This window comes from Salmo salar, chromosome ssa24 (genome assembly GCF_905237065.1).
Source record: "Salmo salar chromosome ssa24, Ssal_v3.1, whole genome shotgun sequence".
NCBI classification, from domain to species: Eukaryota; Metazoa; Chordata; class Actinopteri; order Salmoniformes; family Salmonidae; genus Salmo; species Salmo salar.
In genome coordinates, this window is record NC_059465.1 from 16,860,922 (window position 1) to 16,888,643 (window position 27,722).

General features: G+C 43.2%; 1 protein-coding gene across 3 annotated transcripts in view; it reads left to right on the plus strand.

Annotated features, from left to right (window-relative positions):
- Positions 1-561: 561 nt before the first annotated feature.
- The window catches only part of LOC106584973 (AP-1 complex subunit beta-1), a 51,956-nt gene continuing 24,795 nt past the window's right edge, over positions 562-27,722 (plus strand). Inside the window, exons 1-19 of one of the 3 annotated variants that reach the window (XM_045707192.1) lie at positions 562-785; positions 2,658-2,718; positions 3,092-3,197; positions 3,412-3,547; positions 3,705-3,950; positions 4,934-5,124; positions 5,294-5,515; positions 5,992-6,112; positions 6,282-6,377; positions 8,233-8,348; positions 9,977-10,142; positions 12,707-12,805; positions 15,054-15,313; positions 15,851-16,061; positions 16,214-16,231; positions 18,220-18,249; positions 18,351-18,488; positions 20,587-20,732; positions 20,838-20,967. In XM_045707192.1, coding sequence (XP_045563148.1) covers positions 2,682-2,718; positions 3,092-3,197; positions 3,412-3,547; positions 3,705-3,950; positions 4,934-5,124; positions 5,294-5,515; positions 5,992-6,112; positions 6,282-6,377; positions 8,233-8,348; positions 9,977-10,142; positions 12,707-12,805; positions 15,054-15,313; positions 15,851-16,061; positions 16,214-16,231; positions 18,220-18,249; positions 18,351-18,488; positions 20,587-20,732; positions 20,838-20,967 — 2,469 coding nt within the window. In that variant the 5' untranslated portion in view covers positions 562-785; positions 2,658-2,681. The other 2 variants (XM_014170659.2, XM_014170660.2) reach the window with 2 other exon arrangements.

Sequence of the window (27,722 nt, forward strand, 5' to 3'; positions counted from 1 at the left end):
CGAAATTGAGCTCAGGTGCATCCAATTTCCATTGACCATTTGTTCAGTGTATATCATGTGAAAATAGTGATCTGATATCCTAGTTAATTGAATAAATATATTATTCTCACCAAATGAGTAATGTTCATATAGATGGGTTGGTAGTTCGGCTACAAAACCAATGCATGCCCAACTATGGGGTTGTTATGGGTGTAAGATGGCACGTTGGCTTAAAATATAGTTTACATGTTGTCAACGATTTATCTCCAATGTTTATTGAAAACATGAATACATGTGCACAATGAGCACTTGTCTCTCAAATACATTGTTACAGCTCATGGTTAGCTAGCTAGTGAATTTTAGCCATATTAGAATAGACATGACATCAATCAAAACAAGACATGGTATCGTGTTGGAGTGGCAGGTAGCCTAGTGGTTAGAGCGTTGGCCCAGTAACCAGAAGGTTGCTAGATTGAATCCCTGAGCTGACAAGATAAAAATCTGTTCTTCCCCTGAACAAGGCAGTTAACCCACTGTTCCTAGGTGTCATTCTAAATAAGCATTGACTTGCCTAGTTAAAAAAGAACAAGATGAAACAAGCCACCTACGATTCCCCACATGATAGCTTATTGTAATTGTTGCTAGCTGTCTGGTCATCCAGAATCCCCAAAACACACGGACTTTTGCCCCATTGAAGCGTAATAACCTTATTACGGAAGTCGGAAGTAGAAAAACAACATATGATGGCGATTTTCAAGTGGGAGGGAACGAACGAAGCCAGGACAAATTAAAAACACTTCGCCACGGTAAGCTGTCTGTCGATTTTATGTTCCGTTTTACTCTGTGTCGTGTCTAATTTTAACTTCAGTAGGTACGTTAATTCTGTGGAGTTGGATTTGAAAATAGGTCGATAGATTAAGAGCTTAACTATCCCGGCAAATGCTTCCTTAAGCCCCTACATTAGAAGGTCATTTCTTTAGCCAGACTGCAGAGCATCAGCTAGCTAGCAAATTGTACAGTCGTTGAGCAGCAGGTTCATTCAGCAAACAAACATGGAGTGGGCTAATCAATTATGCGTGAGTGATCAATCCAAGTTAGAAAGATAACTATGTTTAAAATCTAATTTGTGCCATTCCATTTGTCTTGATACAAGTTAGCTTTCGAGGTGAATGAGAGCAGAGCCGAGGTAATGCTAACCATTCTGGCTAGCTAGCTAAATGTTGGCTAATGTTAGTTAGTAATCACAATGAGGAAGTGTGAAAATGTGTAACTAGTTAGTTATGATGATGATCAAATGTTGCCAGGGATTTTAACATTGCCTTATCCACATAAGTAGCTAATTTACAGGGTATTTCAATATGTTGTTATGGCCCCAGGTTAATTAAACTAGCATCTGTTGTAGCTAAGCAGCTAGCGTGCCATCTAGCTAACACTATTAGCAACCTAGCTAGTTAACAGTTAGGTAATAACAATCGGTCAAACGCTTGATTTTGACAGCTGTCGAATGGCTCCTGTTCGCTGTCAGATGCCACGCATTGTTTGTCAGTTTCAGCTCCTTTACTAAACCTTTGAAAACTAGTTGTTAAGAAATAGTGATTAATTTACAGCAACTTGTATCTTTGGTGAATAATTGACTTAATGCTAACGTTAGATGCAAAGACAGTCTGTGTTGAGGCAACATTTGCATTATGACAGCTGGCTGTTGACTGCCAGTTATTGCCATAACACAGCAATTAGGCCTAACTGTGAGCATACTCAGTTCATATATTTGTTTCCGAAGGGCCACAGATCTGGTGGTCATGATACAGTACTAATACAGTTCCTACACATTTGAATGTAGGTAACACATTTTATTCATGCACCTCAAACTATAACATTTTAGCTAACAATGCCTGTTGAGAGGCCCATCCAGACGGCCGCTCAACAGGCATTGTGCTCTCTGCATTATCACTGTGGGAGCAGGGTGTGATAACATGGTGGTAGTAGTGGCATTTTTAACATTTTTATTGTTCATGCAGTCAAACTTTACATTGACGTCTATAGAGCTACCTTGTGCAGAAAAAAAAGTATTAATACTGGGCGTTAATGATGATGGATGAAATGGTCAATGGAGTCAACACACTGACTGCTACAGCATTATTCATATTGCATCAACATGTGAGACACATTGCCAATACTCATCATATTGTTCTAAAGTTGGGGGGGTTCAGTGAAATAAGAGACAAATGCTTTTGTTTTCACAGCGTTGTTACTTTCAAAGCTTGCTACTTTCAGTGTTGCTTTTTAGTATAGAGTAGTGTTTTTGTGGGAAGACCTTTCGCATAAAGGATCAAGTGGAATTCAACAACAGGAAATGGATAGTGCTGTGCGCTGCAGGACAGCAGACTGAGATTCTGTAGACCCCAGAGGACACTACCAGTCAGGCTGGCTGATTGAGTATGTGCTGTTTTTTTAGTCAACCAATGTGTTTTTACACCTTGTCCATTGAGTTATCTCATAGAAAAACATCACAGCCAAGTGTCCAAGTGATGGAAGAAAGAACGTCCTCCTATTTTGCCTACACTTGCACTTTTACAGTTTCCTGTCTCCTTTGTGGATCCCTCTCCTTTTTAGAAAAAAAAATACTTCAGTGCTTGTTTTTCTCTTGTTCATTTTCTTTCTCTCTCGTTCCCTTGCAGGAGAACCGACAATTTGGATCCAAGATGACGGACTCCAAGTATTTCACCACTACAAAGAAAGGTCTTATTACTTTCCAAAGTGAATTTCAATTTGGACTATTTATTGTTAACCTTTATTCAGAGCTCAGCTTTAGGCTACTCTTGTCATGAATCATGACTTGTTTTTAGGCACTAATCCAAATGTTGTGTAATCAGTCAGGGAGACCTAGAAAATATTATTGAAAAAAATGGCTCCCAACCACAAACTGTTTAAACAGTTTTATGTCAACCGGATCTCTATAATAATAAATGTGTTCATGTCGTGACTGGTTATATGCAGGGCACCCTACAGTGACTGGTTATATACACCAGTCTTGATCTGCCGCATTATGCATGACTACTCCACGTACACACACTTCTGCTATCTGTTTTGTTCTGTTTTCATGTGTGCGCAGGAGAGATCTTTGAGCTGAAAGCAGAGCTGAACAGCGATAAGAAGGAGAAGAAGAAGGAGGCTGTGAAGAAGGTCATTGCCTCCATGACCGTTGGGAAAGATGTCAGGTGAATCCTGTTAAACTGTCAGAAACTCATGGTGAAAAGATGCACTATAACATTGTCCATTGTCACCCTCAGATGGCACCGTGTCATCTCTGAACATGTGAGAATGCGGTCAATAGTTATGGCCCATTCTGACTCTGCTCCCACATAGAGATCCTATAATTCACTAGTAGCTGATTTCATAGACCCTCATGATCTATGGCTCCCCCTCCCCCAGTGCCCTGTTTCCAGATGTGGTGAACTGCATGCAGACTGACAACCTGGAGCTGAAGAAGCTAGTCTACCTGTACCTGATGAACTATGCCAAGAGCCAGCCCGACATGGCCATCATGGCTGTCAATACCTTCGTCAAGGTAAAGCACAAAACCAGGGCAGGTCTGACAAACATTACTGACCTATTGCTCTAAAAGGTCTGTTAAAGGTCTGTCTGTTAAGTTAGAGGACTGGTAGCGACATCTCAATACTCCTCAGTGTGTGTAAACTAACATAGAGGCTCTCCTCCCCCTTCAGGACTGTGAGGACCCTAACCCCCTGATCCGGGCCCTGGCTGTGCGCACTATGGGCTGCATCCGTGTGGACAAGATCACTGAGTACCTGTGTGAGCCTCTGAGGAAGTGTCTGAAGGACGAGGACCCCTACGTGAGGAAGACTGCAGCTGTGTGTGTGGCCAAACTCCATGACATCAACGCCCAGCTGGTGGAGGACCAGGGCTTCCTGGACACCCTCAAGGACCTTATCTCTGACTCCAACCCTATGGTGAGGCTCCCATGGCAGGGTGACCAGCCTGCTAGACTACCTGACCTGGGGTTACACTACTGGCTCTAGGGCTAAAGTCCTACTTTTCAAGAATGAGAGGTTACATTAAGTCATTCAGCATACGCTCTTATTCAGAACGACTTTCAGTAGCACTTAAAACACGGTTCATTTCGGTTCACAATTAACATTGTGAAGTTAGAGGGGACCATAAAAATTAAAGGAGTGTCTGTATAACTGCCCCTTTGTAGTAGAAAATTGTAAGCATTGCATATATTCATGCCACATATTCGAGTGAAATACAGATTGGTTACAAATGTAACACGGTGGACATGCAAAAAAGGGGTCGAGCGATAGTACACAGCGTTCGGCCAATCTGCTGTCCGCCAGCTCAAACTGGACCGACGTTAGTCTGGTGTCTCTCAAGCAAGTCTTTGATCTCCCCAATCCACCGCTGCTGTTCCTTGTTGAGAGTTGCCCGCAAGCTCTCTCAGCACTTTCTGTGGCAGGCCTCACAGGCAAGAAGGACCTCACCCTCTTCTGGTCTTCGCCCCACCAGGGCAAGGATTGTAATGAATTATGAGCTCCGTAAACAGCGTCTGGTCAATCCGCAGCTGCTTCCTGAGTTGCACGCCAGTTCTCTGGAATCAGCAGCTCAGAACTTTGAGGCCGGTCTTGGGGGCAGGAAGGACATTGCCCTCTTCTGCTGATCTTTGTCCTCACTGGTGCAAGGACAGAAGCCTGGGGTGCATACAAGAGGGGCCTAGTGTGGATCACAGGGGCCTGGGGTAGATCACCAGAGACTGCGCTGGAAGGATTCTGTAATGCTCTCTGTGACGTAAACAATGGTCAGATGTGGGGAAAGTGTCATGGCCGCCATTCGCTGTTTGGCAATGAATGACTTCTGTTATCTCATTGCAGCCCACTAGGGTATGTGCTCTTGCAGTCTAACTTGCCCACTTTCTGGCCCTCTCCTTCTCTTTCAGGTGGTTGCGAATGCTGTGGCAGCCCTGTCTGAGATTGCAGAGTCCCACCCCAACAGCAACCTGCTGGACCTGAACCCCCAGTCCATCAACAAGCTGCTGACGGCCCTCAACGAGTGCACCGAGTGGGGTCAGATCTTCATTCTGGACTGCCTGGCCAACTACACCCCTCGCGACGACCGCGAGTCCCAGAGGTCAGAAAGCACAGGATGCCTCCTAGTTTATTGCTTTATCTGACACACTGATTCTCCCTGTCTGTGTCCATGTCCATCTGCTGTATATGAAGTACATTTCCCCACTCTCTCCTCCCCTCTATCTGTCCTCGTCTCATCTCTGTCCTCCCCTCCCTCTCTCATTCTGTAGTATCTGTGAGCGGGTGACCCCCCGTCTGTCCCATGCCAACTCTGCGGTGGTGCTGTCGGCGGTCAAGGTGCTGATGAAGTTCATGGAGATGCTTCCTAAGGACCTGGACTACTATGGCACCCTGCTGAAGAAGCTGGCCCCGCCCCTGGTCACCCTGCTGTCTGCAGAGCCTGAGCTGCAGTACGTGGCCCTGAGGAATATCAACCTCATCGTACAGAAACGGTAGGAGGGACAGCGGGACTACCAACAGAAATGAGTGTCGCAGCTTAATATTCAGTGTGTGTGCTGTCCTAATAGCGCTTTCGTCCCTATATCAGGGCTCTCCAACCCTGTTCCTGGAGAGCTACCCTCCTGTAGGTTTTCACTCCAACCTCAGTTGTAACTAACCTGATTCTGCTTATCAACCAGCTATTAGAATCAGGTGTGCTAAATAAGGGTTGGAGTGAACCTACAGGACGGTAGCTCTCCAGGAACAGGGTTAGAGAACCCTGCCCTATATAGTGCACATATTTTGACCTGGGCCCTGGTCCAAAGTAGTGCACTATATATGGAATAGGGTGCCATTTGGGACGCTACCAGTGATTCCTCTGCACATTAAATGGTTTGGATGTGTTGGCTGTATTCTGCGAATTCCACCGTTATTGAAATGACAAATAAATGTTCTATTGATGGCAATCATACCTTTTTTCTCTGTGCAGCCCAGAGATTCTGAAGCATGAGATGAAGGTGTTCTTTGTGAAGTACAACGACCCCATCTACGTCAAGCTGGAGAAACTGGACATAATGATCCGCCTGGCATCTCAAGCTAACATCGCCCAGGTGACACACACACACACACACACTACTGTTACAGTTAGAACCTTTAGAAGCCATGATTTTTTTTTGTAAAATAAGTAATAATTTGGGAAGTAACATGGACAAGCAGTAATGTGATTCCTAGACAAGATGAAAGCCAGTATCAGTGTCCCCATGCTGGTGTTTATTTTAGGTGCTGGCGGAGCTGAAGGAGTATGCCACTGAGGTGGATGTGGACTTTGTGCGGAAGGCAGTCCGAGCCATCGGCCGCTGTGCCATCAAAGTGGAGGTGAGAGAGGGAAAGGAGATGTAGCTGTACAGTCATGGCCAAAAGTTTTGAGAATTTCACAAATATTAATTTTGACAAAGTCTGCTGCCTCAGTTTGTATGATGGCAATTTGCATATACTCCAGAATGTTATGAAGAGTGATCAGATGAATTGCAATTAATTGCAAAGTCCCTCTTTGCCATGCAAATGAACTGAATCCCCCCCAAAAACATTTCCACTGCTTTTCAGCCTTGCCACAAAAGGACCAGCTGACAGCATGTCAGTGATTCTCTCGTTAACACAGGTGTGAGTGTTGACGAGGACAAGGCTGGAGATCACTCTGTCATGCTGATTGAGTTCGAATAAGCTTCAAAAGAAGCGTGGTGCTTGAAATCATTGTTCTTCCTCTGTCAAACATGGTTACCTGCAAGGAAACACATGCCGTCATTATTGCTTTGCACAAAAAAGGCTTCACAGGCAAGGATATTGCTGCCAGCAAGATTGCACCTAAATCAACCATTTATTGGGTCATCAAGAACTTCAAGGAGAGCGGTTCAATTGTTGTGAAGAAGGCTTAAGGGCGCCCAAGAAAGTCCAGCAAGCGCCAGGACCGTCTCCTAAAGTTGATTCAGCTGCGGGATCGGGGCACCACCAGTACAGCGCTTGCTCAGGAATGGCAGCAGGCAGGTGTGAGTGCATCTGCACGCACAGTGAGGCGAAGACTTTTGGAGGATGGCCTGGTGTCAACAAGGGCAGCTGAGAAGCCACTTCTCTCCAGGAAAAACATCAGGGACAGACTGATATTCTGCAAAAGGTACAGGGATTGGACTGCTGAGGACTGGGGTAAAGTCATTTTCTCTGATGAATCCCCTTTCCGATTGTTTGGAGCATCCGGAAAAAAGCTTGTCCGGAGAAGACAAGGTGAGCGCTACCATCAGTCCTGTGTCATGCCAACAGTAAAGCATCCTGAGACCATTCATGTGTGGGGTTGCTTCTCAGCCAAGGGAGTGGGCTCACTCACAATTTTGCCTAAGAACACAGCCATGAATTAAGAATGGTACCAACACATCCTCCGAGAGCAACTTCTCCCAACCATCCAGGAACAGTTTGGTGACAAACAATGCCTTTTCCAGCATGATGGAGCACCTTGCCATAAGGCAAAAGTGATAACTAAGTGGCTAGGAACAAAACATTGATATTTTGGGTCCATGGCCAGGAAACTCCCCAGACCTTAATCCCATTGAGAACTTGTGGTCAATCCTCAAGAGGCGGGTGGACAAACAAAAACCCACAAATTCTGACAAACTCCAAGCATAGATTATGTAATAATGGGCTGCCATCAGTCAGGATGTGGCCCAGAAGTTAATTGACAGCATGCCAGGGCGGATTGCAGAGGTATTGAAAAAGGGTCAACACTGCAAATATTGACTCTGCATCAACTTCATGTAATTGTCAATAAAAGCCTTTGACACTTATGAAATGCTTGTAATTATACTTCAGTATTCCATAGTAACATCTGACAAAAATATCTAAAGACACTGAAGCAGCCATCTTTGTGGAAATGAATATTTGTGTCATTCTCAAATCTTTTGGCCACGACTGTACCCAGGTCATATACATAGTGTTTTAAAGTCCTATACAGCAAACCCTCACGTTAACTGTACTGTTTTACTGCTAGCCTAATGAATGTGTGTCGTGAGTCTACTGTGCAGCATGTGCAGTATATATGTCTGTGAAATGTTGGGGCTTTTTCATGCTTGTGATGACCAAGCCAGGTGACTGTCACCATAAATATTGAAAGCCTGAATAATGCTGATTTGGTAGGGTCTCTCTGGCCTGCTCTGTGTTTGGCTGACAGCATCTGTCTGTCTGTCAGCAATCAGCGGAGCGCTGTGTGAGCACCCTGCTGGACCTCATCCAGACCAAGGTCAACTATGTGGTGCAGGAGGCCATCGTGGTCATCAAGGACATCTTCCGCAAGTACCCCAACAAGTAGGTCACCTGTTGATGGTTCTGTCAGGTCCAGGCCTGGTTATTACAGTGTTGCATCCCAAATGGCACCTAATTCACTATATAGTATGCTACTTTTGACCCGGGCCCATAGGGCTCGCAATCCTTATAACCCAGTTAGTGTTTGGTTTTCCTACGAATGGATCCTCAAATCGTTTCACAATTATAAGGCGAAATGAATGACTTTGATGGAAGAGGCACTGCGTAAATCACAACTGAGTTAATCAGTGAAGGAGCCTAACCAGGAAGCACTTACAGATGTAAGTAGGGTAGTGTTATTTTTCTGTGTGCAAGATGTTTACTGGGAAACCATTCCAATCATCAAGATAGATAGGCTGTTGAGATCTGACAGGCAATCTCATTAGTGTTTAAGGCAACCAGAAGTATAGCGATGGACTAAACCAGCCATGGACAATTTTGAGGGAGATTGATATTCAATGAGTCATACAGAGGTTGTGTTACACCTCAGCAGAGATTGCCATGCTTCTTAAAATGCTCTATGGTCTCTCCTGTTGTCACTTAAGACAAGCATAGCGTACTAGTGCTAGCAAATGCATTTATACTCGCACATATCCGCACCCACACACACTGGAGCCCTGTCTGTTCCGGCTCACTGCCGCCCAGATTACATCTTGGCCTGAGAGGTAGGGAGAAGCTCATTACTCTGACAGTGGGTTTTCTGCTCGGCTTTCGACGTGAAAGGCATGAAAATGAGCTTTTGTGCCGAGTGAAGACTCCTCTAACCTCTCTCACTCATAGATCTGCAAGGTGTCAGTCCGCAGTGCGTGGCGCTGAATCCCTGCCCCTGACAACGCCCAGGCCCCAGTCAGAGGCGGCGAGAGCCTGACCTCTACTCTATCAAGGCTCAGTAGGCTGGATCCATATGCCACATAGACAGACAGAAACCTCCTACCCACTTGAAACGCAGTCCATGTCGCCCTGCACCTACTTAACTTACTGGACTGCTGTTTACTGAACATGACCTCACAACCACGAGTCACTCATTGAACCTGCATTACTCTGTAATTAAGTCTGTTAGCTGTTGCTGTATATTCCTACATTTTATTTATGCCAGGAAATTGATGATTGTGTACTGTTTAACTCTTTTCTTGGTCTTTTTAGGTGTTGGGTGGTGAATTATTGTAAAGACATGTTGTTCCATCTTTCTTAGTTTTCAGCAAAAAGTGATGCAGAAAGTAACAGTTTATCCAGCATGAAGTTTAGTAATTGTGCTCGCAAGAAAGCCCACAAAATATTTTATTATGTGCAGTCATGTAAATACAGGGGCACAGAGTAAAACCCCCAAAAAGTCCTATAATTTAGTGAAGTGAAGGTTCAGAGGCTGTGAAATGTTTCTTTGTCTATGCAACAGCATGAACAGATTCTATTGCCTTGCCCTTGGCTCGCATTACTGCTCCAGCACATCCTGTTCAGATGCTCTGTTGGCATTTATGCTAATACCATTCTCAAGGAATGCTGCAGAGTCGATAACAGTTGATAAATATATTAAAACGAGAAAAAATATACAAAATGACTGCAAACCGATTTTTCTGTGTGTGGACAATGACTTTGTATTGAGTCATTAGTTCCTAACCATGGTCTGTTCCCAGGTATGAGAGTGTGATCGCCACGCTGTGTGAGAACCTGGACTCCCTGGATGAGCCGGAGGCGCGGGCAGCCATGATCTGGATCGTAGGAGAGTATGCTGAGAGGATCGACAACGCTGACGAACTGCTGGAGAGCTTCCTGGAGGGCTTCCACGACGAGAGCACCCAGGTCTGACTCACTCACACATGGGTCCCGTCCCAAATGGCACCTTATTCCCTATATAGTGCACTATTAGCCCTGGTCCAAAGTAGTGCACTACATAGGAAATAGGGTGTCATTTGGGACGCTGACAATATGCCGTTTACTGCTCACTCTAAACAGGCTTCAATGGAACCATTCTGTGCATACTGGGAGATATTGGGGGTGGGGGGGGACTGCATTTAGTAGCCTATAGCAAGAGAGAGTAGGCCTATACTTGACTGGCTGCTGTAGACTCACAGGATAACTGCTGTTTTAGCTCTCAAGAGGCAACAACAGCAGCTCTATGAAGATGCTGACTGGTTGGTTATGGCACGCTTAAAGGCACTGCTTGTGAAAGAGCATTGATTTACTTTAAGAATAAATAGGAAAAACTGTAGACTCGTGGAGAGACATTTTAAGTACCTAGTCTTTGTTTCCTATAAACGTCATCTTCTAACCAGTCTCTCGATGATAATAATGGAAAAACATGACATTTTAATGGGAACACTTCAGTAGAAATTGAAGTCTGTAGTGTTTCATCCTTGAAGCGGTTGGTATTATATCCTCTGTGGATCCATGTATACAGAGTAGTCTAGAGTATTCTGCGGATGTTTTGTTTCGGGATTAGCTCTGCTTGTTTGGAAACCACAGGCTAAGCCATAGATTAATTAATTCTGCTCCATTTCAGTAGTAAAGATTTAGACATAGTATTGCTGCATTGGAGAGAGATTTTTGTTAAGGCTATTGAGTTGTAATTTTTTCAGTATAAAACACTACATGCCGAACTCTTTGTAGAGTACGTGTTTAGTTGGAAGTGTTGTGCAAATGTTGTTTAGCACATACTGCTTTTTTGTACTGTATGTATGTATGTATGTATGTATGTATGTATGTATGTATGTATGTATACTCAGCAAAAAAAAGAAACGTCCTCTCACTGTCAACTGCGTTTATTTTCAGCAAACTTAACATGCGTAAATATTTGAATAAAAATAAGATTCAACAACTGAGACATAAACTGAACAAGTTCCACAGACATGTGACTAACAGAAATTGAATAATGTGTCCCTTAACAAATCAAAAGTAACAGTCAGTATCTGGTGTGGCTACCAGCTGCATTAAGTACTGCTGTGCATCTCCTCTCCTCCTCCTCCTCCTCCATAATTTTAGTCAATTGGAGGTGTACTTGTGGATGTATTTTAAGGCCTACCTTCAAACTCGGTGCCTCTTTGCTTGACATCATGGTTAAATCAAAAGAAATCAGCCAAGACCTCAGAAAATAAAATGTAGACCTCCACAAGTCTGGTTCATCCTTGGGAGAAATTTCCAAACGCCTGAACGTACCACGTTCATCTGTACAAACAATAGTACGCAGGTATAAACACCATGGGACCACGCAGCCGTCACACCGCTCAGGAAGCTCTGTCTCCTAGAGATCAATGTACTTTGGTGCGAGAAATGCAAATCAATCCCAGAACAACAGCAAAGGACCTTGTGAAGATGCTGGAGGAAACGGGTACAAAAGTATCTCTATCCACAGTAAAACGAGTCCTATATCGACATAACCTGAATGGCCGCTCACCAAGGAAGAAGCCACTGCTCCAAAACCACCATAAAAAAGCCAGACTACGGTTTGCAACTGTACATGGGACAAATATTGTACGTTTTGGAGAAATGTCCTCTGGTCTGATAAAATAGAAGTGTTTGGCCATAATGACCATCGTTATGTTTTGGAGGAAAAGGGAGAGGCTTGCAAGCCAAAGAACACCATCCCAACCGTGAAGAACGGGTGTGGCAGCATCATGTTATGTGGGGTGCTTTGCTGCAGGAGGGACTGGTGCACTTCACAAAATAAATGGTGTCATGAGGAAGGAAAATTCTGTGGATATATTGAAGCAACATCTCAAGACATCAGTCAGGAAGTTAAAGCTTGGTCGCAAATGGGTCTTCCAAATGGACAATGACCCCAAACATACTTCCAAAATTGTGGCAGAATCGCTTAAGGACTAAAAATTTAAAGGTATTGGAATGGCCATCACAAAGCCCTGACCTCAGTCCTATAGAAAATTTGTTGGCAGAACTGTAAAAGCGTGTGCGAGCAAGGAGGCCTACAAACCTGACTCAGTTACACCTGCTCTGTCAGGAGGAATGGGCCAAAATTCACCCAACTTATTGTGGGAAGTGTGTGGAAGGCTACCCAAAACGTTTGACCCAAGTTAAACAATGTAAAGGCAATGCTACCAAATACTAATTGAGTGTATGTAAACTTCTGACCGACCTGGGAATGTGTTGAAAGAAATAAATCCTGAAATAAATCTTTCTCTCTACTATAATTCTGACATTTCACATTCTTAAAATGAAGTGGTGATCCTAACTGACCTAAGACAGGGAATTTTTACTAGGATTAAATGTCAGGAATTGTGGAACTGCGTTTTTAAATGTATTTGGCTAAGGTGTATGTAAACTTCTGACTTCAACTGTAGCTATAAGCTGAGTTGGTGTGAGTAGTATGTATGAGTGAGTTATAGCTGGTCTCGTCTGCTCTGGCTTCCCAGGTGCAACTGCAGCTGCTGACAGCCATAGTGAAGCTGTTCCTGAAGAAACCCACTGAGACCCAGGAGCTGGTGCAGCAGGTGCTGAGCCTGGCCACACAGGTGAGTGTCCCGGGGTGTGTACACACACACGGTCAACAGCAGGGATCTAATCAGCCACAGTCTCACACCAACACTTCTTATGCCAGGGCCTTCAGGCCGTGTCAGTTGTTACTCAAATTGCCCAATAGAAGAACAGAAACCAGAATGTCTTGACTTTGAATTCCCAAAAGTAAATTGGAAAGATGGGAGATGTATAGTCCTGTCTTTCAACAACTAGGCATCCCTTTTCTCCAGAAAGTCTGGAACACCTTCAAGTGTTATCCTAAATATGCCAATCAGTCAAGCAACACACCAGGAAAAAGGGAAGGTCAAACATAAGGACATAATGATTGATTGTGTTCTGCTCAAATGCTGATGGGAACAACCCAGTTTAAAAGATGGGAACAACCCAGTTTAACCTCTCTAGGGGGTGTGGGACGCTACCATCCCACCTGGCCAACATCCAGTGAAATTGCAGATCGCCAAATTTAAAAACAGAAATACTCATTATAAAAATTAATTAAACATACAAGTGTTATACATCGGTTTAAAGATTAACTTCTTGTTAATCCATCCGCTGTGTCAGATTTCAAAAAGACTTTACGGCGAAAGCAAACCATTCGATTATCTGAGAACAGCGCCCAGCAGACAAATCATTACAAACAGTAACCAGCCAAGTAGAGGAGTAACAAAAGTCAGAAATAGCGATAAAATGTATCACTTACCTTTGATCTTCATATGGTTTCACTCCCAAGACCCAAGATTCATTTGTTGGTGCGTTTTGTTCAGTAATCTATTGGAACAAAGCGCGGTCACAGCAGGCAGACCAAAGATCAAAAAAGTACCATAAAAGTTCGTAGAAACATGTCAAACGATGTTTATAATCAATCCTCAGGTTGTTTTTGTCATAAATAATCGATCATATTTCAACCGGACAATAGCTTCGTCAATAGAAAAGGAAAAACAAGAGAGGCACGCTTCCGGTCACGCGCAGGACTCATGTCTGGAAATTTCCACTGTCCTCTCATTGAAAGTGGTGTTTCTCCCTAATTTTTCAGAGTAAAAGCCTGAAACAATGCCTAAAGACTGGCCACATGTAGTGGAAGCCATAGGGATCGTGAACTGGGTCTTAAGTCTTTTGTATGTCGGATAGGCTTTCAATGGAAAAACAGCTATTTCAAAATAATAGCACTTCCTGGATGGATTTTCCTCAGGTTTTCACCTGCCATATCAGTTTTGTTATACTCACAGATATTATTTTAACAGTTTTGGAAACTTTAGAGTGTTTTCTATCCAAATCTACCAATTATATGCATATCCTAGCTTCTGGGCCTGAGTAGCAGGCAGTTTACTTTGGGCACGCTTTTCATCCAAAATTCCAAATGCTGCCCCCTACCCTAGTGAGGTTAAAAGATGGGAACAACCCAGTTTAAAACTGGGCTGTGATCTTGGTGGGGTAGTCTAAATGCTTGTAGCTCTTTTATTGGTCTAATTACTATGGGATGTCCTTGACTAACCTGACAACAAGGGCACAATTTTATTTACTGTTCTTCCTGAGGCTGTCACTAACGTCCTTCACTCCATAAATAACTAGCTTGCTGGGAAGCTATTGAAATGGCTGCTTTTATTCGTGATTCTCCCCCTCCCACAAATGGAATGACGCATTCACGTGTGGCGTCTGCCTGACGATGGGGCCTAGATATTCCAGCACTGCTGAAGCAACATGAAAAGTGGGATACTCATTGAAATGTGTCAAGTTGACAGCCAGTGTGAAGACGTCACCATAAACGCTACCCTACTATTTCTGATGAGACAGTGTGTCCTTGAGTTTGAGTGTTGCATTAGATGAAAATCTTTTTTTGTGTTGGGTGTTATTAGTGTGTTTTTATGAGTAGTTAATCTCACTCCTCAGACTGTGGGAGTTGTCATTAACTTTGGAGGTTAGTGCCAGGGGAGTTTCAACACTGCCAGGAAGCTGCCAGGACCAAAAATATATTCCCGACGTTCTAGTTTTTATGTCCTTGTACCGCGTGTCTTACTTCTAAGCCTTGCTGATGCTGTTCAAATCTTCCCTTGGATTTTCTTATTATTGACTGAGTAGATTATTCTAGCTATACCCCGCAGGGAATCGAACCTAACATACTCTTAGATTATTTGCTTAGTACCTGACATGACATAAGTGAGAAGAACAGCCAGAGAGCGGAGTCTGTGAAGCTGTTACTATTTATTATGCACCACATCAGTCATCCTGTCTATCTGTTGTCTGCAGGACTCTGACAACCCGGACCTGCGAGACCGTGGCTACATCTACTGGCGTCTGCTCTCCACTGACCCTGTGGCTGCCAAGGAGGTGGTGCTGGCCGAGAAGCCTCTGATCTCGGAGGAGACGGACCTGATTGAGCCCACCCTGCTGGAGGAGCTCATCTGCCACATCGGCACGCTGGCGTCCGTCTACCACAAGCCTCCCAGCGCCTTCGTGGAGGGCAGCCGCGGTGTGATGCACAAAAGGCTCCCCGCCCGCACTGGATCGTGAGTCTCTCTCACACACTCTTTTAGGGCCCGCTTGAGTTTCCCTGACTAAACACCTTATTTGCACCCGAGTAATTCCTCTAAATAGTGTTATTTACCCCTAAAGTAAACCCAGTCTTTACTTTGTGTAAAGCATACCTTACTTTATACTGGCTTAAGCCACGTTCGATGAGTCAGAGAAGTCCAAAAGATCTCACATGAGGTTGTGTTCCCAGCAGACATGAAGTACAGCACAGGGCTGATCTTAAATTCAATCTTAATGCCGTTTAATTGTTATTTTCATTGCATTTAAGATGAGCCAATGGTGTTCCCTTAAATAACCTTAGGACCAATTTTAAGCAGGGTTGGTTTATTGAAATAAGAGTTCCAGATAATTTAGCTTGGCTGAGACTAGGCTTTTACATTTTTAGCTCAAAACATTGCGTTTAGGAATTCAAACCAGCTTAAACAAGTGAAGTTCTTAAATACCCCCTTTTATTGTGGCGAATGTTTGCAGTTGTCTCTAACTCCCTCTGTCCTGGTCTCTCCATCCCCCAGAGGAGAGGGTACGGAGAGCCCAGACGTGGGCAATGCTGCTGGGGGCTCTGCCGCTGAAGCTGCCCCCTCTATCATCCCCTCCCAGGGAGACCTCCTGGGGGACCTTCTCAACCTGGACCTGGCACCCCCCACCACCACTGGCCCCCCACCCCCCACCTCCGGCATGCAGATGGGGGGCATGGATCTCCTTGGTGGAGGTCTGGACAGCCTGGTAGGTACCTCACTGTAGACCGCTGTGCTGCTACCCCTGGGCAGCCAGTGAACATAGTCATTTAACATTTTTTTTGCTTCTCTTTCTTTTTGACTGAGTGTTTTCCTCTTCTTTTTTTTTCTTCTTTTTTTATTTTTATGCCACACCTGCAGATGGATGAGTCTGAACCGGTAACTAAAGTACATGGAGGGAGAGGACATAGCTATAGTCACACCTCACATTACATCATCATTAGTTAGATGTAGTAGCTAGGCTTGGGCGGTATCCAGACTTTTATATTGTCATACTGTCCTTCTCTCATACCTGGATTTACGGTAATACCGGCATAGCACACAAGGGAGCGCTAAAAACGCAAGGAAAGACCATTGGGTCTCTATTACAGAATGCTAACAAAATTTGCACAAACTAATAGTGAAATCACATAGACGTTGTTAGCTAAATGCTACTGAGCGAAAACAAACAAACTAATTGCAAATTCAGCACAAAATGATACACGCATAGCTAGTAGCTACAGAACGTCATTTTCGGTGAGTGGACATTTACATTTGCAAAATTGTGATGAATGTTTTTCTGAAGGAAGAGCAGCATGTATACACGGAGCAGATGGGAGAAGAATGGCAGGGGGGGGGGAACGATCGTAGGAAGCACTGGGAATAAATGGCAGCTGTACAGAACTCATCCAGAGTACTTTGACTTCTGGCAGAAAGCCCTCATAAGATATCTGATGGCAAACATTTAGTAGTGAATTGCATACAAGTGTAACGTCATCACTTCATGTGCGCTGCACAACAGAGACTCGCTGATAGCTATAAAATGCTATGTACTCCCCAGCTCGCTTTCTCCCGTTGTGCTGTTTACAAACACATGACTGGCTCAAATGTTCTGGGGAACTACGGTAAGTTTCATCATTTAAAATAATGTGACGGGAGAAATGAAGAATGCAATTTCTTATGGTATTGCACAAGTTGACTGCAGGTAATCGCATAAAACGTAGCTGCAAATATATACATTTATTGGAAAAACGACAAATACATTATTTTTGTATTTATTTATTGGAAAAACCATCCTGTGGTTTTTCCAAATACCCTGCTATACTGCCCAAGCCTAGTAGTAGGGCATTATCATTGCTGTATCTACAAGTGTGTGTGTGTATATATACACTGTGTGCTGTATTCACCTCTTCAATATTCTTTCTCTGTGCTTGATGCATCCTGATTGTTCCATGTCAATGAATTCATCTAACTTGACAACCCTACTGTATTCATCCTGCCATCAGCCACACGTTCCCCCGCGGACGGACCCTCCACAGTCTCCGTCACCTCAGCCCCCGTCGCCAGTGTACACCCACACTGACTACACCTACACTGACTACAGTCACACTGACAGCCCCCCTGACCACAGCTCTACTGAGCACAGCCCCCCTGCTGAGGTTGGTTGAGGGGCATCAGTAGAGGCTCCTGAACAGACTAGACTGGAGTCCCCCTATGGTACCCTGTGCTGTACTGTGACCTCTCACCACCTCTAGCTGCAGTGTCACTGTCTGTTGTAGATCAGAGATGTTTCCTATCGTCTCAATATGTTTCTTTAATTGCTTTTTAAGTTTATTTTAGGCCTCTGAGACCTTTTGTAGGTCTTGTTGTTGTGTTTGTTGTTCCAAAAGCCCTTACCTACTGTAGCTAGCTGTATTTGTTATGATTTTAACACGCTACTCTAGATGTTTAGGCCCTATTCATTTCTGGTTTCCATTCACACTGATCTCTTCATCATTTTAAAATTTTTTGAGTGTGATGTATTTCATTACTGAATTCTCTTTGTAACCAACTGACTGACCACTGTGCTGGCAAACAGTTGGCATTTACAGTTTCAGAAGTATCTGAATGAAAACCTGAACACATTATGTTCGTCCTGCGCTCTTCGACCTCCGTATGACCCTCCAGTAGCTCTCATCATAGATATAGAACACTGTTCTGTATGCTCTCATCTCACCTTCCCCAGTCTAAACCATGCTTTTCATGTGTCATGTTTATCTTAGCATCCCCTCATCACACACCCACCTCCCTCCCTCAGTCTTCCTCTAGCATCTCCCGCAACCTGCTGGAAATAAGGTGTAACATTCTAATAATGTATAAACTGAACTCCTCTCTCTCTCTTCCCTCAGCTTGGAGGAGATATTGGTGGGAGTCCTGCGGTAAGCCTGCTTGCCTGGTTGTTTAAACATTAATTTAAAAAAAGTATATTTAGGTGCAGTTTTTTGATGTTCAGCTCTTTAACATGGTCTTTCATCCAAAGATGGGGTCTGGTTTTGGCGCGGCTCCCGCTGTGATGCCAGCCTCTCTAAACGCTCCTGTGGGAGGCGGCCTTGGAGACCTCTTTGACTTTGGAGGGGGGGTTGGCATGCCGATGGGAGCATACATTCCGCCCAAGACAGTGAGTGTCTATAGATGATGGTAGTACTCTTAATATGATAGTATTGATACTATTTTGTTACGTTACAGCCTTATTCTAAAATGGATTAAATAAAGAAATGTCCTCATCAATCTACCCACAGTACTCCATAATGGCAAAGTGAAAACAGGTTTTATAAATTGTATTAAAAATGTAAGTATTCAGACCCTTTTGCTATGATACTTGAAATTGAGCTCAGGGGCATCCTGTTTCCATTGATCATCCTTGATGTTTCTACAACTTGATTGGAATCCACCTGTGGTAAATTCAATTTATTGGACATGATTTGGAAAGGCACACACCTGTCTGTATAAGGGCTCACAGTTGATAATGCATGTCAGAATAATTGTCCGTAGAGCTCAGAGACAGGATTGTGTCGAGGCACAGATCTGGGAAAGGGTACCAAAAATGTCAGTATTGAAGGTCCCCAAGAAGACAGTGGCCTCCTTCATTCTTAAATGGAAGAAGTTTGGAACCACCAAGATTCTACCTAGAGCTGGCTGCCTGGGCAAACAGAGCAATCGGGGGAGAAGGGACTTGGTAAGGAAGGTGACCAAGAACCCAATGGTCACTCTGACAGATCTGCAGCACTCCACCAATTAGGCCTTTTATGGTAGAGTGGCCAGACGGAAGCCACTCTTCAGTAAAAGGTATGCGACAGCCTGCTTGAAGTTTGCCAAAAGGCACCTAAAGGACTCTGACCATGAGAAACAAGATTCTCTGGTCTGATGAAACCAAGATTGAACTATTTGGCCTGAATGCCAAGTGTCGCATCTGGAGGAAACCTGGCTCCATCCCTGCGATGAAGCATGGTGGTGGCAGCATCATGCTGTGGGGATGTTTTTCAGCAGCGGGGACTGGGAGACGAGTCAGGATCGAGGGAAAGATGAACAGAGTAAAGTACAGCGAGATCCTTGATGAAAACCTGCTCAGGACCTCAGACTGGGGTGAAGGTTCACTTTCCAACAGGACAACAACCCTAAGCACACAGCTAAGACAACGCAGGAGTGGCTTCGGGACAAGTCTCTGAATGTCCTTGAGTGTCCCAGCCAGAGCCTGGACATGAAACCGATTGAACATCTCTGGAGAGACCTGAAAATAGCTGTGCAGCGACGCTCCCCATCCAACCTGACAGAGCTTGAGAGGATCTGCAGAGAGGAATGGGGCGAAACTCCCCAAATACAGGTGTGCCAAGCTTGTAGTGTCATATCCAAGAAGACTCAAGGCTGTAATCGTTGTCTAAGATGCTTCAACAAAGTACTCAGTAAAGAGTCTGAATACTTATGTAAATGTAATATTTCATTTTTTTTTTTATATATACATTTACAAAAATGCCTAAACAGTTTTTGCTTTGTTATTGTGTGTAGATTGAGCAGAAAAAACAATTGAATGCATTTTAGAATAAAGCTGTAACATAACAATGTGGAAAAAGTCAAGGGGTCTGAATACTTTCCAAATGCACTGTAACTACTAGGCCTATATGTTCCTAGATGATCATGCTGAAGACACTCCTCCTCGCTCTCCACAACCTGGTACCCACCTACCTCTCTGATGTTCTCCCAGTCTATGCCCCCTTCCGCTCCTCCTCTGGTGGTCTCCTTGTCACCGGCCCCCCATTCCGCATCTCCAACATGGATGCCCGAGCATTCAGTTGCTCGGCACCCAGGCTCTGGAATGCTCTCCCCCCCCCCATACATACAACATGCAGATAGCCATCTCATTAAAAAACCTTCTGAAAACACACCTCTCTAAGGATGCCTATGGTCTATGATTGACTCTGTCCTACCCCCCTTAGGTGCTCTCCCAGTATCCCTATGTGTGTCCCCCCCCCCCAACATAAACCTTACCCTAAACCATGTTTTGATCCTCTACCCAACCCTTCCCTCTTTTTACCTGTCCTGTTTCGTGTTGTCCTTTTGATTTTAAATTGCACTTTGATGCTCTTGATTTTCTGATGTATGGATTCTACTGTTAATGTGAGATTTCTTTGAATGCCCTGAAAGGTGTCCGCCAAATAAATTGAATTATTTTTTATTACAAGCTGTGGAGACGTTTCTCTTATGGTATCTTCTATCCTCAGGTGTGGCTCCCAGCCATGAAGGCTAAAGGTCTGGAGATCTCTGGGACCTTCGCCCGGCGTGCTGGAGTCATCCAGATGGAGCTGGTCCTCACCAACAAGGCCATGAGCGTCATGACTGACTTCGCCATCCAATTCAACAGGAACAGGTGAGAGGAACATCCGTCACAGTCTATATGACTGTCATAAGGAAACCATCTCTGCTGTGAATGTGATTTTAATTTTTTTCTGACTTGGGACTCTTTTCTCTCTAGTTTTGGACTGGCCCCTGCCGGCCCACTCCAGGTCCTCACCCCTCTCGGCCCAAACCAGACCATTGAAGTCAGCCTCCCCCTCAGCACTGTTGGGCCAGTCATGAAGATGGACCCTCTCAACAACCTGCAGGTAACTTTCCCACAACGTTAGTTGTACAGGATGTTTCAGGAGACTAGGCTGCTTCAGACTAGGGTTGAATAGTGGGAACCGGGTTATCGAGATATCCAGCCCAAACCTACTCCCTTTTCCCAGGATAAATAACTGCAAGAAACTGGTATATTTATAATAAATAATTTATTTGAACAGCATGATGTGAAATGGCACTGTTAAATTATATGTGATGTCTAAATCTGGCTTCTCAACGGCCTACTCTCTGCTATCTGCATGACCAATCATCGACGCTCATGGTGGGGACACTGCTTCTCACTACGGAGTGTAGTTCACAATGTGTTTATCATCTCATCATGGTAACTTTTTGTCTTGTGAAAGGAAAGACTACATTTGCTGCAGCTACAGTAATATAATGACAATACATGTCTAATTTACGCTTCTCCATCTTGCTTTCACCTTATTCTTTCATTGTAGAGTTTTAAAACAGCCTGTCACTCAAATATCGTTTCCGCAGTCTCTCTCTCTCTCGATCAATTCCATTCAAATTGCATCCAAAATAGATCGGCCTAATCCTGGTCAAGATTGAGATGCACTGAGTGTACAAAACATCCTGCTCTTTCCATGACTAAAGCCCTATTCACACGGGACTAGTATTACTGTAGAATGTAGGTGATGTAATTACTACCCCAGCATGTCTGTTTTTCCGGTGGACGATTCGGATGGGATTAGCTTTACCCAACTGCCCCGTAATAATTGTTTTCCTCATTCAAAATGGATAATTATGACGGAAGCCTGGCGGCTTTTCTAGTTGGGAAGATGTTTTAAATATCTAGGGATGGCCAAATATTGGCCTTCAGTTCGAAGAAAGTCAAAATGGTAAGACATATCAATAACAACCATGAACTGTAACCTATGCACAAATTGAATTAACTGACATATTTGGTGAAAGAGGAATAGGCACTTGAAAAGTTGATATGTGACAAAACCGATCCATTTGTAGACTACATGCATAGCACTTTGGTTTTAGGCATTCATTTGTTCCCATGTTCTTACCCAAACTGGGTGCAGCACCTGTTAAACTCAGTAATATCCTTCAATATACAGGGATGAAGATTCGCATGGGATAAGTGTTATCAGAGGACGTGAGAGTTTGCCCGAAAAACTGTAGGTTTTTAAGGATGGGATAATAACCTTCCTGCCAAGTAAAAATGACTTACATGGCAGATTCGGACGGGACTAAAATTATGGATGTGGTGATTTGTGCTCGTGCACATAATTACATTACCTGAGCTCCCCCAGTAAAACCTATCCCGTCCGAATAGACTGACCAGGTGAATCCAGATGAAAGCTATGATCTCTTATTGATGTCACTTGTTAAATCCACTTCAAATCAGTGTAGATCGGTTAAAGAAGGATTTTTAAGCCTTGAGACATGGGTTGTGTATGTGTGACATTCAGAGGGTGAATGGGCAAGACAAAATATTTAAGTGCCTTTGAACGGGGTATGGCAGTAGGTGCCAGATGAACCAGTGTGAGTGTGTAAAGAACTGCAACGCTGCTGGGTTTTTCCACACTCAACAGTTACCCTTGTGTATCAAGAATGGTCTACCACCCAAAGGGCATCCAGCCAACTTGACATAACTGTGGGAAGCATTGGAGTCAACATGGGCCATCATCCCTGTGGAACACTTGTAGAGGCCATGCCCTGATGAATTGAGGCTGTTCTGAGGGAAAAAGGGGGTACAACTTAATATTAGGAAGGTGTTACTAATGTTTTGTACTATGTATGTATGTATGTATGTATGTATGTGTTGTCCTAGCCTACCTCTTTCAGGTAATACATTCAATGCAGTATTAGCCTTATATTTAGCTAATGAATGATGGGTTATGCATAAGCTTCTAAATGATAGCCTCTGTCTCTTGCACAATACGCACCTCTGCTCTGTTGCCGTGTCTACTTAAAAAAATGCTACTTAGCTCTTAGAGTCCCAGGAAAAGCTAGACTAGAATAGCTTGCTGGATATTTTTTCTTTTAGCATTTCTATACTAATGGACTGTTCGAAGAGAAATTCAAGCTCTTGTTTGCTGAATGTTAAATACAGCAGCCATTAGAACTTTAAAGAGAACACGCAATGGCAGTTATTTACTCAGAATAGAGCTGTCCCCGACAAAACAAAATCTTGGTCGACCAAGAGTCATCTGTTCTTTCGATTGGTCGACGTTTTTAAACATGTATTTTTCCATATAGACACATCCTATGTGTTTTAATCAAATCAACTATATGCACTGAGCTTGTCTGATGCTTTAAGTGAACTGTTTGTTGAAATAATTAAGACGCACAAATGACTAGAGGGAGTCCAGCCACAATTGATTTGATTGTGCTTGTCCTGGCTCAGACTTGCTGTGTTAAAAAAAACAGCTAACAACTGTGTGATTAGCACACGTTGTCTCTCCTCCCTACTGCAGCGACCACCACAGAACATCAACAGTGTGATTTTTGGTATTTTATTAGGATCCCCATTAGCTGTTGCAAAAGTCAAAATCTCATATGCCGATAACAATGCATCACGAAATGGCACATTTTCTGTAAATTCAATGAATAAATAGTTTATATAAAATGACCATGAAAAGGCCTATTTCTTATTACATTTTGAATTCTACTCAACAAATAAAAGGTACTTCCTCATATTTGATTATTTCTCCTTTTATTTAGAACCTTTGTGAAAATGTTCAATTAAGCATGTAACAACATATTAATATCTCTAAAAAGGATAATAGAAAACACTTCAACTATAGTTGAAAACAAAATAAATATAGGCCTAAAATATATTTTTGGGGGCTTGCCTGTTTTGCATGTTATTTTGGCATTAATACGTGTCACATATCAGTTTGCATTTGGTACCTTGGGTCGAGTGTTGGCACCAACTCACGAAACCCCTGTTTCTCGACTGTGTAAATTGGGGCCACGTCTTTGCAGATATAAGTTGTAACGGCAGCTGTTATCTCCTTCCATCTTCGTGATTCTTTGCCATATGGTGTGCCGCGGGCAAAAGCCTCTTGCAACGTCTGAGTCAGGGTTTGTTTTGAGCACTTGACTGTACTTTTTTGGGTCTCATCCGTAGACTCTCTCCGTACTGTTTCACATGATTCTTGCGTAGGTGGTAAAAGAGGTTAGTGGTGTTTGAGCCTGTTGTCGGGACCGGCCTGTGGCATATTTTGCAGAGGACGGTTTTCTGGTCCGTGTCAGACTTTTCATACCCAAACCACGTCCATGCGACCGAAGTAGCCCCTCTCTCTTAGGTACGACCTCCATGTCTCCGTGCTCTGTGTCACGTTCACTCTCCTCCATATTTGTTTGTGTTGCAGCCGTGTGGAAGAACGCAAAGCGTCGTCCAATTGACAAAAAATATTGCTGTAACGAGTGTGATTTGCGACACAACGAAATAAACGATAGAACGTAATATGAAACGATAGAAAAACGTCTATCGTCACACGATATATATCGTCATATCGCCCAGCCCTACGGCTGGACGATAATCAAGATTGGACCAAACTAGAGCCTGTAGAACTTGCTTTTTGGAGTGTGGTGTCAAAAAAGCAGAGCAACTCTTAATTACGGCTAGACCTCTCCCCATCTTTACAACCATTGAATCTATATGTTTTGACCATGACCGTTTACAATCTAAGGTAATGCCAAGTAATTTAGTCTCCTCTACAGCCACACCATTCATTACAAGATTTAGCTGAGGTCTAGCACTTAAGGAATGATTTGTACCAAATACAATGCTGTTAGTTTTAGAGATGTTCAGGACCAGTTTATTACTGGCCACCCATTCCAAAACAGACTGCAGCTCTTTAAGGGTTTCAGTGACTTCATTAGCTGTGGTTGCTGATGCGTATATGTTTGAATCATCAGCATACATGGACACACATGCTTTGTTTAATGCCAGTGGCAGGTTATTGGTAAAAATAGAAAAGAGTAGAGGGCCTAGAGAGCTACCCTGCGGTACACCACACTTTACGTGTTTGACATCAGAGAAGATTCCATTAAAGAAAACCCTTTGAGTTCTATTAGATAGATGGCTCTGAATCCACATTATGGCAGAGGTTGAAAAGCCATAGCACATAATTATTTTTTTTCAACAGGTAATGGTCAATAATATCAAAGGCATCATCAGTCATTTGTGTCAGTGCAGTACATGTTGAGAGCCCTTCTCTATAAGCATGCTGAAAGTCTGTTGTTAACCTCTCTGGGCTAGGTGGCACCAAATCGTCCCACCTACGTAACAGCCAGTGCAATCCCGTGGCGCGTTATTCAAAAACCTTAGAAATGCAAAACCTTCAATTTTTCAAACATATGACTATTTTACACCATTTTAAAGATAAGACTCTCGTTAATCTAACCACACTGTCCGATTTCAAAAAGGCTTTACAACGAAAGCAAAACATTAGATTATGTCAGCAGAGTACCCAGCCAGAAATAATCAGACACCCATTTTTCAAGCTAGCATATAATGTCACATAAACCCAAACCACAGCTAAATGTAGCACTAACCTTTGATGATCGTCATCAGATGACAACCCTAGGACATTATGTTATACAATACATGCATGTTTTGTTCAATCAAGTTCATATTTATATCAAAAACCAGCTTTTTACATTAGCATGTGACTAGCATTCCAACCGAACACTGCCGGTGAATTTACTAAATTACTCACGATAAACGTTCACAAAAAGCATAACAATTATTTTAAGAATTATAGATACAGAACTCCTCTATGCACTCGATATGTCCGATTTTAAAATAGCTTTTCGGTGAAAGCACATTTTGCAATATTCTCAGTAGATAGCCTGGCATCACAGGGCTAGCTATTTAGACACCCAGCAAGTTTAGCACTCATCAAAGTCAGATTTACTATAAGAATAATGTTATTACCTTTGCTGTCTTCGTCAGAATGCACTCCCAGGACTTCTACTTCAATAACAAATGTTGGTTTGGTCCAAAATAATCCATCGTTATATCCAAACAGCGGCGTTTTGTTCGTGCGTTCAAGACACCATCCGAAAGGGTAAATAAGGGTTACGAGCATGGCGCAATTCGTGACAAAAAAATTCTAAATATTCCATTACCGTACTTCGAAGCATGTCAACCGCTGTTTAAAATCCATTTTCATGCCATTTTTCTCGTAAAAAAGCGATAATATTCCGACCGGGAATCTGCATTTAGGTAAACAGACGAAAAAAAATAAAGCATTCGGTCGACTCGGGCACACGCGTAAGCCCACAGTACTCTGAGCGGCCACTTGCCAAACGCGATAAAGTGTTTCAGCCAGAGCCTGCCTCGATATCGTTCAGCTTTTTCCCGGGCTCTGAGAGCCTATGGGAGCCGTAAGAAGTGTCACGTTAGAGCAAAGATCCTAAATCTTCAATAAAAACAGCCTAGATTAAACACATCTTGTCAGACAGGCCACTTCCTGCATGGAATCTTCTCAGGTTTTGGCCTGCCATATGAGTTCTGTTATACTCACAGACACCATTCAAACAGTTTTAGAAACTTTAGGGTGTTTTCTATCCAAAGCCAATAATTATATGCATATTCTAGTTACTGGGCAGGAGTAGTAACCAGATTAAATCGGGTACGTTTTTTATCCGGCTGTGTCAATACTGCCCCCTAGCCCTAACAGGTTAATTTGTTGACAGGGAAATACAATGCTATTTGGTGAAACACAATTTTTTCCAACAGTTTGCTAAGAACTGGCAGGAAGCTTAAAGGTCTGCTGTTAGAACCAGAAAATGCTGCTTTACCACTGGCGGAATTACTTTGACTTCCCTCCAGGCCTGTTGACAAAGACTTTCCTCTAGGCTCAGATTATAGCCACTCCTATCCGTCATATTGTTAGTCAGCTACCATCATCAGTAGCTTTCAATGCCAGGAGGTTTGTCGTTATTGATCGATAACAATAATTTTCCATCTCTCCTACACTGACTTTACAAAATTCAAACTTGCAATGCTTTTCTTTCATTATTTGTATTTTTATGCATGAATACAATTGCTCACTGTTCATTGTTGGCATATCCTGCCTAAGTTTGTCCACTTTATTTAATTGGCAGCCATTAAAATAATTTGCAACATCAAATGGTTTTGTGATGAATAAGCCATCTGATTCGATGGAAGATGGAGTTCAATTTGTCTTTCTGCCCATAATTTCATTTAAAGTACTCCAAAGTTTTTTTTCTTCCATCATTCTTTATATCATTGATCTTGGCTTCATAATAAAGTTTCTTCTTCTTTTTGTAGTTTAGTCACATAATTTCTCAATTTGCAGTAAGTAAGCCAGTCAGATGTGCAGCCAGACTTATTAGCCACTCCTTTTGCCTCATCTCTTTCAACCATACAGTTTTTCAATTCCTCATCAATCCATGGAGCCTTAACAGTTCTAACAGCCAGTATTATCCTGTCTGTGTTTCTGAAGCTGCAACATAATAACAGCCATTTCTGACTGAAAAGTAATGTTACTGAAATCCCTCATTTGTTTAGGAATTACCTCAACCCTTACTGTTTTTACGTGACACATATGCATCGCATGCATGTGACCAATAGGGCCTGACCTGTAGTATATCATAATTGCATCTATTAAATAGGTTATAACAAACTCTGAACACGTGACAGCAAAATGTATGCAGAGGATGTGACAAACTCGAAACAGGGGAATGTTTACTGGTTCCTCAGGAGGTAAAGGGGAAGTTGGATGTGTGGAATAAATTTGACTAG